This window comes from Taudactylus pleione, unplaced genomic scaffold, assembly GCF_031769625.1.
Source record: "Taudactylus pleione unplaced genomic scaffold, aTauple2 ptg000061l, whole genome shotgun sequence".
Lineage (NCBI taxonomy): Eukaryota > Metazoa > Chordata > Amphibia > Anura > Myobatrachidae > Taudactylus > Taudactylus pleione.
This window is the reverse complement of record NW_028284463.1, coordinates 16,190,269-16,207,530: the sequence shown is the minus strand read 5'-3', so window position 1 is coordinate 16,207,530 and position 17,262 is coordinate 16,190,269. Positions and strand designations below refer to the sequence as shown.

At 44.5% G+C, this 17,262-nt stretch overlaps 2 protein-coding genes across 2 annotated transcripts in view; one reads left to right on the top strand and one right to left on the bottom strand.

Moving 5' to 3' along the window:
• SACK1G (scaffolding CK1 anchoring protein G) overlaps positions 1-16,619 on the top strand; it is a 54,438-nt gene extending 37,819 nt beyond the window's left edge. The window contains exons 3-5 of the mRNA XM_088464805.1: positions 5,282-5,406; positions 5,849-7,505; positions 13,355-16,619. Of these exons, the coding sequence (XP_088320931.1) occupies positions 5,282-5,406; positions 5,849-7,505; positions 13,355-13,726 (2,154 nt within the window). The 3' untranslated portion in view covers positions 13,727-16,619. The remainder of the gene's footprint in view (positions 1-5,281; positions 5,407-5,848; positions 7,506-13,354) is intronic.
• SLC5A10 (solute carrier family 5 member 10) overlaps positions 1-17,262 on the bottom strand; it is a 200,415-nt gene that overhangs the window by 113,048 nt on the left and 70,105 nt on the right. The window contains exons 8-9 of the mRNA XM_088464806.1: positions 15,576-15,781; positions 12,262-12,397 (exon numbers count right to left, since the gene is read on the bottom strand). Coding sequence (XP_088320932.1) covers positions 12,262-12,397; positions 15,576-15,781 — 342 coding nt within the window. The remainder of the gene's footprint in view (positions 1-12,261; positions 12,398-15,575; positions 15,782-17,262) is intronic.

Below are 17,262 nucleotides of genomic sequence, written 5' to 3'. Positions count from 1 at the left end.
TTGATTAGGTGCATGCAGGCATTGGTATCTAATAATGAACATGACACAGATGTACCATATCTATTACTTCTAAATGCCTGGTCTGTGTTTCACTGGCGTTGTATTATATTCCTGAATCAGCATAATATATACTTTTATTGATTTTCAATTATCTCGCCTGGCTTTTTGTTAATTCCTGGAGGAATATACTTCCATAAATCTTTGCCTCTAGAGACAATAGTCTCAAATTATATGTTTTTGTGTTGTGCATTTGTATGTCTAAACTGAGAGATTACAGTCTCCAGCTAAACTATATGTTTTCTGTTGTATGTATATATTTGTGATAATTGCTCCTTTTAATATATTCTCATTAAAAGTTAATTTTTAATCTTTATCCGGCTATATTAGCCCTATCTCGGTACCTATTGTGTGCCCCCACAAAGAGTCCTTTTCTCTTTTTCCTTATACACTGAAAGGGTAGCAGAAGAACACAGAGAAATCGCACTTATTCTGTGTATCGGTTATTTCTCATCTCACAAGCGTTAATGCTGTCACTCTGTCAGTGTGGCTTGTATTGTCACTTCAAGCTAAGTGACACCTTCTAATGGGTTTTTCTTTACATTTCAGTAGTTTTCCCATGATATAATATGCTGTGTTATTGGGTTACACAAACTTCAAAGAATCTGTGCATGTAGACATACCAGTCTCCCACGTGAGCAGACAGCAATGGGCGGAATGCAGGTTATGTCCCAGGGTATAACAGCGACATGTGACTACTGTATAACTTTATCTGCTTGTTAGACTGAGACATTTGAGGTGAAGGTGGGGGAAACTTTCTTTCTATGCACACCACACTTGCTGCCTGTAAATTGATGCATTGGGTTTTTGGAAACAACCACAAATAATATCAAAGAGCAACAACAGTTACATAACAAGGATATGATCAATCTCACATCTCCTGTGTTGGTATGGGAACCTCTACAGAACTATATGGGTGTATGTTTTACCCGTAACACATATTGGGCCCGACTCAGCCAAAAGCCGTGTGTTTTGGCATCGCTTGTCTGTGACTTTATGCAAATACCGCTACAAACCCCTTCTCTGCTGTACATCAGGGCGTCTGAGTGTGCAAGGGCTGAGATGCCCACTGTCAGCGTCTATACACTGTAATACTGCCTGGTGCCTCTTTAGTTGCCACCATCGGTCGCACCAGGGTTAGGATTTACCGTCTGAGTATGGCCTTCAGCTTTATGACCGCTATGATGTAGTCCTTCAAGCTATCGCTTCGCTAGGAGCTTCCATAGCATACGAGATTTCCTGCAGTGTTCTTATTACTGGCAGGAAGTCTATTGTGCATGTGAAAAATTATTTCCCCCACCATAATGATGATTTTTTTTTTTTTCTTTGCATTTTCCAAAAACAGATTAGAAAAAAAAAATTTAACCATTTGTGAATGCTAGTACAGGTTGAGTCTCCCATATCCAAAATCCTTGGGACCAGGGGTATTTTGGAGAACGGAATATTCCGTATTTTGGAATAATTGCATATTGTAATGAAATATATTGGGAATGGGACCCAAATATACATACAGAATGCATTTATGTGTTAAATACACCTTATACACACAGCCTTTAAATCATTTTATACAATATTTTCAATATTTTTGTGGCTCAAGCAAAGTTTGTGTACATACATGAAATTCATTTATGTTTCATATACACCTTATACACACAGCCTGAAGGTAATTTTATACAATATTTTTAATCATTTGTGCCTTAGACAAAGCTTGTATACATTGAACCATCAAAAATCAAAGGTTTCATTATCTCAGTCATGCCAAAATTATTCCGTATTTCGGAATATTCCGTATTTCGGAATATTTGGATATGGGAGACTCAACCTGTAGTAGTTTTGCAATAAAAGGATATATGTATCTTCGTAAAATAATGGTACTGGGTTTTACTGGGTGACAACTCCACGCACTTGGAAGTTCCCAAGCTATGGTGGATATCGCTGACATCTGTGCTCCGCCCCCTCGCCTGATTACACCAAGGCCATCGCATTCCATCCTATGGGAGAGGCAGACAGAGCGACAGCTTGTGTGCAGGGGCTGATAAGCAGGACATATATGAAAACTAACGTGCAGGGGAACGAGCGGCAATCAGTACTGCATCTCACAGCAGCCAATCAGCTATGGCCTTTCTTTTTCTTTTTTTTTACATTTTGAATATTCTCCTCTCCTTAACCTTTATCAGTGAGGCTTCAGGGGCCAGGTAGGCCCTCTCTCCTTAGTAAGGATGCACTTTACCCATAATCGCTGTAATATATTAAAGCAATGCATTTAAATAAAGATAGAGACACTAGTCTGTAGTAACACATCAGCAGGCATTTTACACTAGGGATGGGAAGTGTGTAAGGAGAAATCTAAGCTATCGATTTTCCATGACTGGTGCTAGGGGTTTCCCCAATCGATAGGTCTATTCTTAGTTTTGCTTTGGCCAGACCCAGAGGCTCAGGTACTACGCTCAGGAAAGTGATAAATTGGGGAGTGATAAACTACCAAGCAATCAGCTCCTAACTGTCATTTTTCAAGCACAGCCTGTAACATGACAGGAGCTGAGTGGCTGGTAGTTTATCACTTTCCAGAGCTTAGTACAACATTCCCCGAAACCCCCCCCAGAGACTATACCCTCCGATTGTAAGGTGCTGCAATGAGTGGGGGGCACAAATCGGACAATCCTGAGCAGGTACCGGCAGGAGGGCACTGCTTATTGGTGCCATGTATGAGATTTTGGGAGAGATGTTTCCCATAGCAACCACATCATCTTTTGCCTCTTCTTATAGAATGCACTTGATTAATACCACCTCAAAACTGAGTGGTGCTATGGGCAACTTTTCCACTCATCCTCTTTCAAAGGTTTAATACCTTTCCCCCTCTTTTTTCTCAGACAGCGACAAAGCTCAATTGGGAGGAGACAGTGACTGACCTGACTGCACTGATTGGTCAGGTCAGCTAATACGCGGTACACACTGGCAGATATATTGGCTGAGCAATTGAACGGCCGATATATCGTGTGCCCGTTGGCCAGCGGGACCCACGGCCAAATGAGATGATGGTTGATCAGTGTGTATTAACAACCATCATCTGCAGATATATCTATTACCCAGCTGAAGTGGGAGCCTCATGAGGACTCGTACAGGCAGATCTAACCCTCCCCAGCCCCAATATAGGCACGATGGTGAGGCGATCGTTTGCTAGCAACCTGTTGTAATCTAGCTTTCAGCTCTATCGATTTCTGTGGCCCCCGCCCCCCCTGTCCCCCAAATTCTTCCTATCCCTATTTTACTCAAGTGTCACCCGGTATAACAAACGGCTCTGACCATAAATGCAGAAGAAACTGGGGACCACAGGTGAGGGCCACTTGCTCCCCATCACTGACCTAAATACTGACATCTCTTGTTAATTGTACAGCCCTGCTCTTCTCCTATTTTAAATGTAATTATTTTAATTACTTTTATGTGAAACTGCAACTAAAATTCCAGCACTCTGTCTCCTTCGTTTACAAAGTTTCAACAGAAGGTTTCGCTGCATCTGGCAAGTCCCCACCAGAAGGAACTTTACAGGAAAGTTTTTATGTCCAGGAGGCAGGGTGTGGGCTGTGCAATGTATAGAATGCAGATCAGACTGTAAGAAAAACAGTGTGTAACCAGCAGAGGAGAGAGAGGGGGGGGGGGGGGGGGGGGAGACATTCTCACAGATCCGTCCACAAAGCGCTTTTTATTGTCTGATATAGTACAATTCAGCGATCTGTTTTTGTGAGCTGTGACCATGCTAGGGGCAACGATTAAGGAGCTATTCCAGCAAATGCACAAATGTGAGCCGGTTCTTTGTGAGAAACCTCAGAATGCTTTCTCAGACCGTCACCTCTAACATGCCAGAGTTTCAGGATATCCTCATCTGGCAGCTAGGAAATCTAATGGCTCAATCATTTTTGGATTCACTTGTGTATCCATAGGGCTCGGTTTGCTCCATGCTGAATAAGATCGTACCTGTAGTGGGTCACAGATGTTGCTGGCTAGTTAGGATCATATTTAAACGAAGAGCAAGGAATAGTGACGGGCGACAAGGTTTTCCCCGCAGTAAATCGGCCTTCAGTGGGATTAGTGCAGTTATAAAGCCACACCTATATAATATACATAGCAATGGACAAAAAAAATAAATAAAAGCAATATAATAAAACCCTCTCTAGATGTGGAAACGGTGTACTCTGTACAGAGCAGGGCTGTACCCAAGTCCTCCCACTGACGTGAGCGAACCTCTTGTACAGACTCCGCCATCTTGTACCACAAGTTTGCGCGCGTTGGGCGGAACCCTAGGGGAGCCAGCACAGATCGGGCCGCATTGACGGTTTCATGCTGCACAGCGGCCCGTGACCATTGTCTGGTGTGAACCAATATTCACCCTAAGAGCCCTTGACATTGCTACATTCAAGTGACTATAGGTTCAGCTGACCATATACACTTTAAGAAAAATATCCCACTTAGGCGACGAGATACAGTTATTCCACCGTCCCCCCCTCCCCCAAATACTTATTGCGTCTTCATGCTCTGTTTGGGTTTAAGGCCTGGGAGGTGTCCATGTCAATCTCTGTGCTCACAATAATTAATGATAACACTGTGTAGCCACAGGGGACACCCAATCACTCAGGGAGGCACGGATTCAGGTCTGGTTACATTGTTATGATACCTCATTTTGCTTACATATTAAACCTCCCCGCGTTACAATAACAAACTTGCATGTCTCCCCTGCCATTGTGTGACACAAAGGACTGGACATGTTACACCGTCACATGGCATCTTATTGCAGCCTCCTGTGTAAATAGATCTTCCTCTGTTTCATGACGAAACCTGGTATCATCTGTGTGCTCTCAGTAACCTATTATGTCTCCCTGAGTCATCGCTCCTACCTGGATCGGGAGAGTAGGTGGATAGGATGAGAGCGGATGTTCTACATATATTTAGATTTTTAATTAGACGTTCATGCAACCACAAAAAAAAATCCCCAGGATTTTTTTTTATTTTCCCATTGATTGCGGGATATTGGGGTTATTTCAAATAATTGATTATTTTTCATGGTAAGTAGTGGAATTTTTTCATTGTTAATCGGTGGTCTATACATATAATTTGTGAAAGTATATACTTTAGCTTGTATCTTCTGTTGTTGTTGTATACAAGTGTCCTGTCTACTGTCTTACTACCTGGGGGCCAAACACTGATCTGTTCCCTTTTGGTTGTTTTGCAGAACCTCCGGGTCCGTAGTGTTGAAGGCGCAGAGTTTTATACCCGTTTCTCCACCAAGTTCAAGGGATCTCTAGGACAGAAGTTCATGTTTGTCGACGGAGACAAAACTATGTGCGGATCTTACAGGTAAACCAACTGTGGACGGTGCCCTACTTAGGTTGGTTTTAGCACTGAACATATAAGCGTGGCATGGTATTTTACCTAGGAAAGGTGGCAATATACAAGATGGGCAGCCCATGATGTGTAAAGGACAGTTAGACATCTACAACACGTACATAAAGCAACAGGGCACTTGGAAAGGTGGCAGCAAACAAGAGGGGCAGCCCATGATGTGAAAAGGTCAGTTGGGCATCTTTAACATATACAAAGCAGCAAGGTAGTTGAACTTGGATGGGTGATAGCATAGAATTTGGGCAGTCTATAACTAATCAAAGTATTTTACAACCATAAGGGCAGATATTCATTTGGATCAGTTGATTAGATGAGGTTTTTTTTTTCTTTACTAAACATTTTTGCTAATACTTTTCAGAAACTTACATAGTTTTTTTTTTTTGTCTTTTTCTCTTAGCTTCACCTGGTCGGCGGCAAGGATTGACCGAAATCTGATCACAGTGCTCACTGGCCAAGTAGTGGAGAGTTTTGACCGGCAGTTCCAGGAGCTCTACCTGCTCTCCAAGGGTGTCAGTCTGAAGAGTGTTCCCATGGATAACGAGCCAATACCAGAACCAGTGCCACTGCCCGTTTCTGTACCCACTGTACCTTCAGAAGCAATTGCCCGGAAACTTGTCAACCCCAAATATGCCCTGGTGAATGTCAAGAGTGCCAGCGAATCTGGCAAGGATCCTAAGCCAGAAGCCAATGCTCCCAAGAAAATAATTACCAAGACGAGAGGGCCGATCTCACAGCATCATATGGATGAGCCCCCGATTCACCCGGCGCTACAAGATATGGAGAGAGCCAACATGTTCGACTACCTGCCCACATGGGTGGAGCCGGACCCAGAGCCAGGAAGTGATATCTTGGGCTATATTAATATAATTGACCCCAGCATCAAGAATGCACAGCTCTCCCAGATGAACAGAATCAAGATTTGCGACACTTCCCAAGCAACAGCGCAATATTTGCAGCAGAGCAGGGAGAATGAATTGAAGCAAAATCAGAACAGTCCAACTTGTAGCTATAGCAACACTAACCCACCTATACAGGCCAGCCAAGACGAGGGTTCTGGACCTAGAAATAGCGAAGGCAACGTATCAAAGCAGGCCATCCAAGATGAGGTGTCTGGACCTAGAAATAGCCAAGGCAAGCCATCCATGCAGGCCAGCCAAGATGTGGGGTCTGGACCTAGTAATAGTCAGGGCAACCCATCCAGGCAGGCCAGCCAAGATGAGCAGTCTGAATCTAATAATATCCAGGATAGTTTTTCCAGGCAGGCTAGCCAAGATGTGGGGTCTGTCCCAAGTCCAGACATCGTACCAACAGAAGCATCAGACTTGATTAATGACTTAGAACATCAGCATACAAGTAAAGATTCTGCAGACCCTGTTGAACAGAACACTAGTCCTTCACATAAGCCTGTAGAAGGCTTTGCAGAACTTGCTGGAAGTCATCACCTTGTGTCTAATAACAAAGGTCCAGTAGCAGCTGGTGGTAAGCCACCTCCGGTGCCAAAGCCCAGAACAATGCCAGTCACTGACTTCATTACCATGAAGAACACTATAAATGCCAAATCTGGCATGACCAGCTCACCGACAGAAGAAAACACTGTGCCATCTGTCAACGGGGTGGACGAGGAGGGAAGAGAGGAGGAAGACATTGACCTTCTCATTGAGAATGAACATACGGACATTGATCATGATGAAGGCAACGCTGATGTGTATCAGTTGTGCGCTGGAGAATATTCCTCCAGCGGTTCTGGTTCTCTACCTCCGTCCAATGCCTCCTCCATGTCTGAGGAATACTACCCGTCCACAGCTTTGCACAGGAGGAGTTCTGACCATATATCCAACGGGGAGCACCCTCCCCCTCGCAGAAAGTTGAGTGACGGCCACATCAGCAGGGGAAGTTTTCTGAGTCCTATTAGCTCCTCTCAGCCCTTAATGGAAAGGAGAGCTGCTGAAAACGGAAAGAGGAGGAACACGCTAGAGGAGGAGCTGAAACGTGTTCTATCTTCTGGCCACCAAACGCAAGGGACAGACCGAATTTGCACCTTGGAGTCTCCTCAGGTGTGTATTGATATCGGCGAGTGTGATCTGCCGCAAACAGACATGCAAAGTGAATCTGAGAGCTAGAAAAACAAAATAATAATTTGACGCTTAATTTGTGTTTCGGATATATAAACTCTGTATCTTGTAGTGGTGGATTTTACACCACGAGTTACCGGCCAGCACCAGTTTGGCAGAGCGTCCTATCACTTCTCTGATCTGTTCTGATCGATGCACGGATTGGCTAAATGTTGACCATCCATGTTTATACCTACTTGCACATGGACATGCAGGAGCTAGCTAAGCTGAAATACTCTGAGCAGCTGTTAATATGCTAATGCTCTTCTTGGCTCTGACAGGTTCTTGCTTTCCAGCCCCCCTTCACATCTGTGTGTAACCAGCTGCTGAGTAAGATATGTGCTGGGACCCTAGTCAAGAGACGATAAGGCTGTAACAAATGCTGTTTTTGGGTTTGTTGAGAAACAAACTATAGATTGTGGGAGACTTTTCATACTATATGGTACCACAATGGAGTACTGCACTGTGGTACTGTTAATGCAGCTTTTTAGAGGGCCTTACCTGTTACCTCACCAAGCTGTTATTGGTAAGCACTGTTATACATACAATTTGCCCACTGTTCCAATAGAGTCCAAGGGGCTAATTCCGTAGCAGGGTGCCATATTCACAAACGGTTTGTAACCTTATCTTCCAATCACTTTCATTTTTTTTAAAACTGTGCCATGAAAAAGGACAGCGATCTGGAGGTTCAAAACCAATTGAAGCTTTTGTATTAAATATGGCTGCTGTCTCCTTGATATAGCAAGGAAAACGGCACTTCCCCACTAATGTCCGAGTTGGCTCACAGAGGAGACGGCCATTTTGTTAGTTGGAGTAATAATCATGAGAATGCCGGCTCTCCATTCAACTCTGAAGTGAATACATGGGGCCATTTGCATTCTATTGATTACTTGACGGGCTAAATACTCGTTCAGCACACAAAATGTCTCCCTCCGTTTTGTAAAGGTGACGTGTACACTTTTTAGGGAGATTAGATTTTCTGACCGACTTACACCCCTGATGTGCTAAACATTTATAATTAAAGAAAGGGGACACAAATTCTACTTGGTTATAGGAAATAGGGATAGATACATCTCTAGTAGGCAACACGTCTGCTGCTTTACATGCTCACAAAGTGTTATTACTGTACTTAAATTATTCAGCTCTGTATGAGAGGCTTACAGTCAACAAACAAAATGGCTGCCTCTGGATCCGTATGTTTTTGAGCCTCTCCAGCATGAAACAATTTGTAGGCAGATAGACAATGTGGTCAGGGTGATATCTGTGGCTTATTCTATTAACCTACCCCTTCATACAACGAAAGCTGGATTATAGTGTAGGCAAGTTTTGAACTATGTTTCCCAGAATGCAATGTTTTGGTTAGTAGAGCCAGATTTGACTGGCTATTAAATTTATAGTTTATTTCGTATGCCCCTGCTTTTAGCTTCAGAGGCCGAGACTAGGCAACGGTGCTAAAACATAGCCCAAATCTGTGAGTCCCGGCCCTTCAGAACTCCTACAGGGCACTGGCCGCTCAGCTGATGAATGCACACAGATGCGGTCACCATCTGGCCTGAATGAACAGCTGGCACATATGCTGTGATTTGTGGCCAGCTAGGTCTAGTAGAAGGTGCAGAGGTTGTGGAGGGCTAGGTCTAGTAGAAGGTGCAGAGGTTGTGGAGGGCTAGGTCTCGTAGAAGGTGCAGAGGTTGTGGAGGGCTAGGTCTCGTAGAAGGTGCAGAGGTTGTGGAGGGCTAGGTCTCGTAGAAGGTGCAGAGGTTGTGGGGGGCTAGGTCTAGTAGAAGGTGCAGTGGTTGTGGAGGGCTAGGTCTAGTAGAAGGTGCAGAGGTTGTGGAGGGCTAGGTCTAGTAGAAGGTGCAGAGGTTGTGGAGGGCTAGGTCTAGTAGAAGGTGCAGAGGTTGTGGAGGGCTAGGTCTCTTAGAAGGTGCAGAGGTTGTGGAGGGCTAGGTCTAGTAGAAGGTGCAGAGGTTGGGGGGGGGCTAGGTCTAGTAGAAGGTGCAGAGGTTGTGGAGGGCTAGGTCTAGTAGAAGGTGCAGAGGTTGTGGGGGGCTAGGTCTAGTAGAAGGTGCAGAGGTTGTGGAGGGCTAAGTCTAATAGAAGGTGCAGAGGTTGTGGAGGGCTAGGTCTAGTAGAAGGTGCAGAGGTTGTGGGGGGCTAGGTCTAGTAGAAGGTGCAGAGGTTGTGGAGGGCTAGGTCTAGTAGAAGGTGCAGAGGTTGTGGAGGGCTAGGTCTAGTAGAAGGTGCAGAGGTTGTGGGGGGCTAGGTCTAGTAGAAGGTGCAGAGGTTGTGGAGGGCTAGGTCTAGTAGAAGGTGCAGAGGTTGTGGAGGGCTAGGTCTAGTAGAAGGTGCAGAGGTTGTGGAGGGCTAGGTCTAGTAGAAGGTGTAGAGGTTGGGGGTGGGGGGGGGGGGAGCAGAAGTTGAGGCAGTAAGTTCTGTTACAGCCTTGAGGAGTTTGAGCTTGGCACTTTCGTAGTATTCAACAGTACCCTTCTGTAGCACCCATGGGCTGTACAATGCGTTCTCGTCAGGGATGTTTACAGTGGCACGCCATTTCTTGCCATTCTGCCTGCTTTTTTTTATTTATAATTGAACCAAGGCCTGTATACGCTTGTTTTTACACGTTTCAAAGAATTATATTGTTAATTCTTGCCATGTTGGAAGTGGTAGAAAGCGTCGGCAGAGCTGTCTGCTGGCGTCTCATTAATTGCCCAGATATGAGATTGTGGTTTCAGACTAGTTCTGTCTTTGTGGCGGATCTAAGCAACTGTCTCATAAGTAAGTAATTGTTTTATCATCATTAAGATTAGGGATAGAATGATTTTTATCATGATCTCACAGTATCTTCAGGGCCCATTCCACCACTGGCATCGCACCCTGCCAACCCTCCCCAGTGACCACATGCCCTCACCTTGCCAAGCAGGAACAGGTTTCTAACATGAGAGCAAGACTAGCAGGAGCCGAGGGCGTTCCGTACAGAGAGAGAAAAGACGTATATGCCGTAATTACACGGCCCCTAATCGGAGCAGTCTGTAGCTTGATCTAACAACCGGACAAATGTTGTTTTGCTGTGTTCTCATTAGTGTAACACAATAAAGGTAATTGCTCATTACAACTAGTCTTGTTATTCCAGAGGTTCCCAAACGCTGTCCTCAAGGCACCCTAACAGCCTAGGTTGTAAGGAGATCCATGCTTGACCACAGGTGACTTAGGGCCTGATTCAGAGCCGGTCGCTATTTGCGCTCGCTCGTCCAGAAAATAGGGGTGGCTATTCAAATGAACCGTTCGCTGTTTGCGGTCTGTTCACGCCTCTAGGTCTGATCGAGCGAACAAAACTTGCGGTCGTTTTTTGGGAAACTACGCCCCCTGTCCGCTTGCATCCTACGTCATGTCCGCTATTTATTAGATTAATCGAGTACATCGAACAGGGTATGAGCTGCTCGCTATTCTTGTGGTTGGTTTTTGCTACCACAATCTTGCGAGCAGTTCTGGCTATAAAATAACCCAGTGACGTGGTCAATGACGCTGCTGTTTTAAATATGCACACCCATAAAACGCCCGTTTTGACCTTTTAAGCACGTCTGCGATCAGATCTCCACTCCCCGTTTTCAAGCACCTTCCCCTGTTACCACCCACATACGCCTCATCCTGTCACTCAAATTAGCAGGCATTCGCTATTTTGCGAGCACATGAATTTCGGCCGCACTGACTGGTTCGCGCATGCGTATAACGATCCGTACGCATGCGCAGTTGGGCAAACATCGCTCGGAGCGAACGAGCTGCCACTTACGAGTGGCTCTGAATCAGGCCCTTAATTAGTACCTGAGTTAATTTGATTTAGCCACCTGTGCTCAACCATGGATATCTCTAAAACCTGAACTCTTGGGGTTCCTTGAGGACCGTGTCTGGGAACCTCTGTGTTGTTGTCCATTTACGACTTTTTGCACTAAAGAAAAATTCTGCTAAATTTTGCTTCCCATGTCCCTAATTAGTCGCCATACCAAATTTGGTGATGTTCTGATTCATAGATTAGGCTACAAATAGGGGGTGTTTAATCATGCCCTCCCCTGTACGTCTCAATGATCTTACAGGGTTTTCCGGTGTTATCACTTAAAAATGTTGTAATGATTCCTGTCGTCGTGACTTCTAAGTATCACTTGTGTGTTTATAAGGAAATACATGCACTTAATGTTGATGAAAAGATACAAAAATCTCGGCAGCGCCCTTTGCTCTGTATAACCCGGTAACATTGATAGGCACTATTATACGCCCAAATTGCACTTTCATAGTCATTCGCCAGCTCCTCTCAGTCACCCTGCAAGCATGCAGAAACGTCTGTAATAATCTCCGTGTGAACTGTGGGTCGTGGTTTCATTAGAAGAAGGTGTATATTATAAGTAATGATACACCCGCCACTGTACATTATCACAGATATAGGACCGCCCCTCAGATTGTTGGAACTTGCAGCCATAGAACTCATTGGTGACTTCTAATATCCCTGTTTTGTTTCAGTACGGATATTATCCAATTATAATTTGCATTGTGCTTGGCATCGCTGCAGATAAATGCACATGGCCATATGTACAAAATTAGAATAAATCAGGATCAAAAGTCAATGTGCGGACCATCCTAAAGGAACATAGGTTCCTATAACAGTATGACACATACAATAGGACCCTCACATTGCTTGCATCCCCCTAACCTGGATAGAGAGCCCGGCTGATCATTCCCGGCATGACGATGAAGATCATGGGTAACATTTTGAGATAGCTGGCGAGGATGGATCCCGCTTTGGCGTGGCTCAGGTTCTTGGCGGAAAGAGACCTCTGCACGATGACCTGATAAGAGAGAGGAAGAGGTTAGTTGGCGGTTTCTGATGAAGTGCCACAACCTCGCTGCATTAGTGCTACAGGAGTCACATGATCAGGCTTTGCGTAGGGCAAGCATTACAGTGGCATTATGACCCCTCCAGCCTGACTTGGGAAAATGGGCACTACATGGCCAGACAGTCTAAGGTAGGGGTCTTCAACCTTGGCCCTCCAGCTGCTATGGAACTACAGATCCCAAGATGCCCTGCCACAGTTTTATCATGCTGTTATATCAAAACGGTGACAAGGCATGCTGGGATGTGTAGTTCCACAGCAGCTGGAGGGCCAAGGTTGAAGACCCATGGTCTAAGGCCTACAAGAGAGAGAGGACTGATTTTATATAGCAATAACAGACCTGGTAAGGTAACCTCTCCCAGACTAATAACCCTGCTCTGCACTGGGCTGTGTTCAAGTGCTGCCCCCTAGTGGCTAGATATATAACTTTACATTGTTCATACAAGCAGCTGTAAAAATAGGTGCAGTAGGTTCTAAGGACAGGTATAATAATATGGAGACACAAAGCCTTTCAATGCAAACAGTACTGAGTGAAAACGTCTCAGTGAAAAAGGTTTCCACCAGAATTAAGCAGATAACCTGCATTGTTCTCTGGCTGCCATGTGTTCTAGACACGAACATTGCATTATTCAGAGCTTCATTGTGCAGTGGATCCCTAGTACAATCCCGCTGTATGCGTTTCTTATAAGCAGGTAGAGGGTAACGTGTCGCTACCTTCTATCCAGTATAGGATACTCGCCTTGAGCTCCATGTATAGCTGAAGCCAGCGCACTTTGCTTGTTTCATAGTAACGCTGCATGCTTTGTTGGGATTGTATAGCTAGGCCTAATGACTAATATTGGCCCTGCTTGCAATCGGAAATTAACACGCCGTCCATACTAACACCCTATCCTTCTCTTCCTGCTCTTCAAGGGGAAACCGCTGTTTCAGTACAGTCCTAATGGGACCGCTGCAGGATACGAAAGGTTCCAGTCCCATCCTGGTGCCAGGAACATAGACAAGGGAAGAGGCAAAAAGGAGAGCATGGAGGGTGCGTACCGTCAGGTCCACAGGAAGTCCGAACCCCCAGGGGCAAGAACCGGATTCTGGAGCAGCAAGGACTATGGAAACAACTATACGAGTCCCCCTCCTCAGAATCCAGTATTGCCAGAGAATGCTCCGACACCGTTTGGGATTCCCTTTTCTAAGCTGTCCCAGACGAAACACCTCAAGAGCAAGATCGGAGCTGCCAGCCTGGACTCCAGGAGGAAAGGACACGTCCCCCCAGGGCACAAGGACCTTTAAATAAGTTGTTGGGGACAGGTGCTAAGTTGGCTGTGCAGAGATTTTCCTCTGTAAAGCCCTGTACTAAGGGGCATGGGTTACTCACCCTCCAGGCATGCACAGGTGCTCTACGCAGGTGGATGTTCTGTAACGTAAGCCCAGCAGCTGGAGAACGCTGGCTGCAGTTTACTGTGATCCTGAGATCCCGGACACGCCGGAAACGTGCTGCTTTCTTACCACGGGGGCTCCTGCATGGCCCAGATGTGTATGTGCTTGGTGAGGTGTAGCCGTGGTCTAGTGGGGAATTATGTTTTTCATGTTGTCCGTCTCTGCCTGGGCTGCAGGTTGTGAGTTTACTGCGCTTCCGCCCTACCTGTTTACATTCTTACTTGAACCGTGTAATTTATCGAGGCGCTTTCAATACAGCAAAGTTATAATTGTATTTCTCATTCTGGTATAGTGAAAGCCCATACCAGTTTTCCTAAAGTGGATCCAGGCATTCAGATCTTCTCCTACATAGATAATGTTTAGTCTCTTGTGTCTGCTGTTACCATTCTTTTATGCTTTAACAATTACACTTACGTCATCTAAGCTTCTCTTAAATTTCATTTTAGCCCTGCCTGGTACTTTTGGAATAGTTTACCCTGGTTTTAAAACTTGCTGCAATCTGTATGTTTTGTGAATATGTAACTTTATGTAGATACCGGTGTATGTATGTATATATTAGACTTATGTATGTGAGAACAACTGCAACTCGTTAGGTACAATTGCTATTTAAGAAATCCCTAAGTCATTGTGGTGCCATTTATGTTCTGCCGGGCAGGATCTGAACTACGGGTTACCTGTCTCCTACACACAGATGGGGCAGTTAGAGGATGTGCGCGATCATTATTCAGCTTTGTCCATTCACTAGGAAAGAGACTTTTTTTTGGGTGGGGAAAATATTGATTTTGTACACAACATGGCCTTCGCTGTATATAGGAGCTGAATCCACTTTATAAAACACTGCACAGTAACATTTAAGGAGCTTGCAGTCAGCCCGTTACTTGTATATATGATATTGGACCCCTATAGGTTATATTTGGATTGTTGCAAGAATTCTTAGAAAAATAAAAAAAAGATGAATAGCATCGAGCAACATTTAGGTATCTGTGGGCCTAATTCAGCAGGGTACGCAATTGCAACGTTATATGCAGATCGGCCGATTGTGAGTACTCGCGTGTGATGAGACTTGCAGTTTCTGCAACTGGTCAGACCGGTTGTAATTGGGCGTGATAGGCCAATGTGCGTTGCTGGTACCGATGTGTACGCAGGACTGCGAGGTATTACGGATGTGAGGAAGCAGCAGCGGGCATCTCTATGCCGTCTGAGCTGTGTCAGGCATTAGTAATTTTCGCAGCTGCATTGCATACGATTACGCTCCTGAGATCGTAATTGCAATCCGTACTGAATCAGGCCCTGTATTCACATTTCTATATCATAACAGGACTTTGAGATAGTTAAAATTGTGTTTTCTCTTGTTAAATAGCCACATATACTCTGTCAGGCAATATCCTAGGACTTCCTGTTCAGTAAAGACAGGAAGTGTGTTGCGCGTCTAAGAAATGCCCAGCCCTGCATCCGTTTAGCTCTTTCATTAATGATCTTTTATTTAACTTTTATTTTTAAGTGCTGCTTTCTGTTTTAATACTTTTGCACTTTACGGGTGTCAGAGATTCCTCAGTGAGAGGATGATGTATAAACGAGGCCAGATATCGATCACTGAAACCCAACTGGCGAAGCTGAATGCTTAATTGAACATTCCTCATAATTCATATTGGCATTATCATCTTAGGTCAGCAGTGCGATCCGTTCTGACAGTGACTGTTACCTGGTCTGTGCACCAATACCAGGCGGCAAGTATGGTTAGGCCAAAGGTCATGCCTGTCCAAGGTAGGTCCCCAGAGACCGCATCACGGAATAGGTGCATGGCATCCGAGCGTGGCAGATGGCACGTGGTGTTGGGGACAATTAGAGTTGGTATGGCGGCGGCGTACGCTTTTTGCAGATTTTGGTAGCCTCCAATTTTGTTAAATGCTGGAAAGAAAACAAAAAAAAAATAATATATATGTAATTAAAAATGTGAAACACAAAACTGTTCTAGAGCAGATGTGGAAACCTAGGTTACGACCAGCAAATCAACAGTAAAACTTTGGTTTCGACATTGAAACCATGTCTGGTGTATTGACCAACTTGACATAATCTGTGAGCAATGGCAGCACAATAGCTGTACATTAAATGTGTAGCCATCACCGATGCACAACGAGGCAGCCATTTTGTGGATTGCAATCATGAGAATACAGCCTACCAAGTCAATAGGAACTAACTATATTCCTGAGAAGACACCAGGCGTTTGAATATTGGTTCAGGCCACAAAATGGCCGCTGTGTTTAGGTGATGGGTGCTCTTTATATGCAGGGTCGTAAACTAATCTGTATCTTCCCTTATTTATGTATGTGAAAAATCCTTTGCAAATGCAACAATTGGTGCAGTTATGATAGTAAATCTTTACAGTCCAGTGTGTCGGTTTTACACTGTTTGCCTATGGGATTAATTCCATTGCTGTCAGGTGACCAGTCGGCCATATTGTCTGACCTTATCTAAAATCCATGATGGTATAGAAACGATCCAATGATATGTCTACAAGGACTAGATGTGTGATCACAATACAAGTACTGGAACTGCAACGTATGGAGAACAGGTTAATCAAGGGTGTCCCAAAAATGCAGATAGCTTTAACTGTATGCCCAAAGGGGGTCCTGCTGTGCATTATGGGAGACCGTATTATGCATACGGGGACAGAGGACCGAGCTTGTGGAAGATTAAGGGGTCTATTTACTAAGCAGTGTTAGGAGACAGAGTGAAAAGTGATAAGAAAGTGATAAGGTGCCAGCCAATCAGCTCCCAACTGCCATCTCACAGGCTGTGCTTGAAAAATGACAGTTGGGAGCTGATTGGCTGGCACCTTATCACTTTTCACTCTGTCTCCTAACACTGCTTAGTAAATAGACCCCTAAGGGGTCTATGTACTAATGCTTGATGAGAGAGAAAATTGTGAGAGAAAAAATATTAACCAATCCGCTCCTAATTGTCATTTTTCAAACACCGCTTGTAAAATGTAAGTTAGAAGATGATTGGTTAGTGCTTTATCTCGCAATTTTCTCTCTCCAGTCTTTAATAAATGCCCCCCTAAGTCTCTTCTGTCGTCTAAATCTGTCTTTTAAGTACAAAAGATCAGCAGAAATCCTACTCTTTGGTTCCTCACGTTTCAGCTGTGACAATCTGCAAAGTTCTGAGACTATTTTTGTATGATGTCAAATAATTTTTAAGCTATTTTAAATATATGCAGTATTTTAAAACCCTGTCTTGGTGTCATTTGATTTGTTTTGTTCCATTGATGTGTGGAGTGCTATTTTATTCATAGGACGTACAACCACTTGTCGCTTGCAAGCTGAATGTAAACCTGGTTACACAAGGTGGATCTAGCCGCTGGCATTAGGGTCACTGTTCAATTTCTT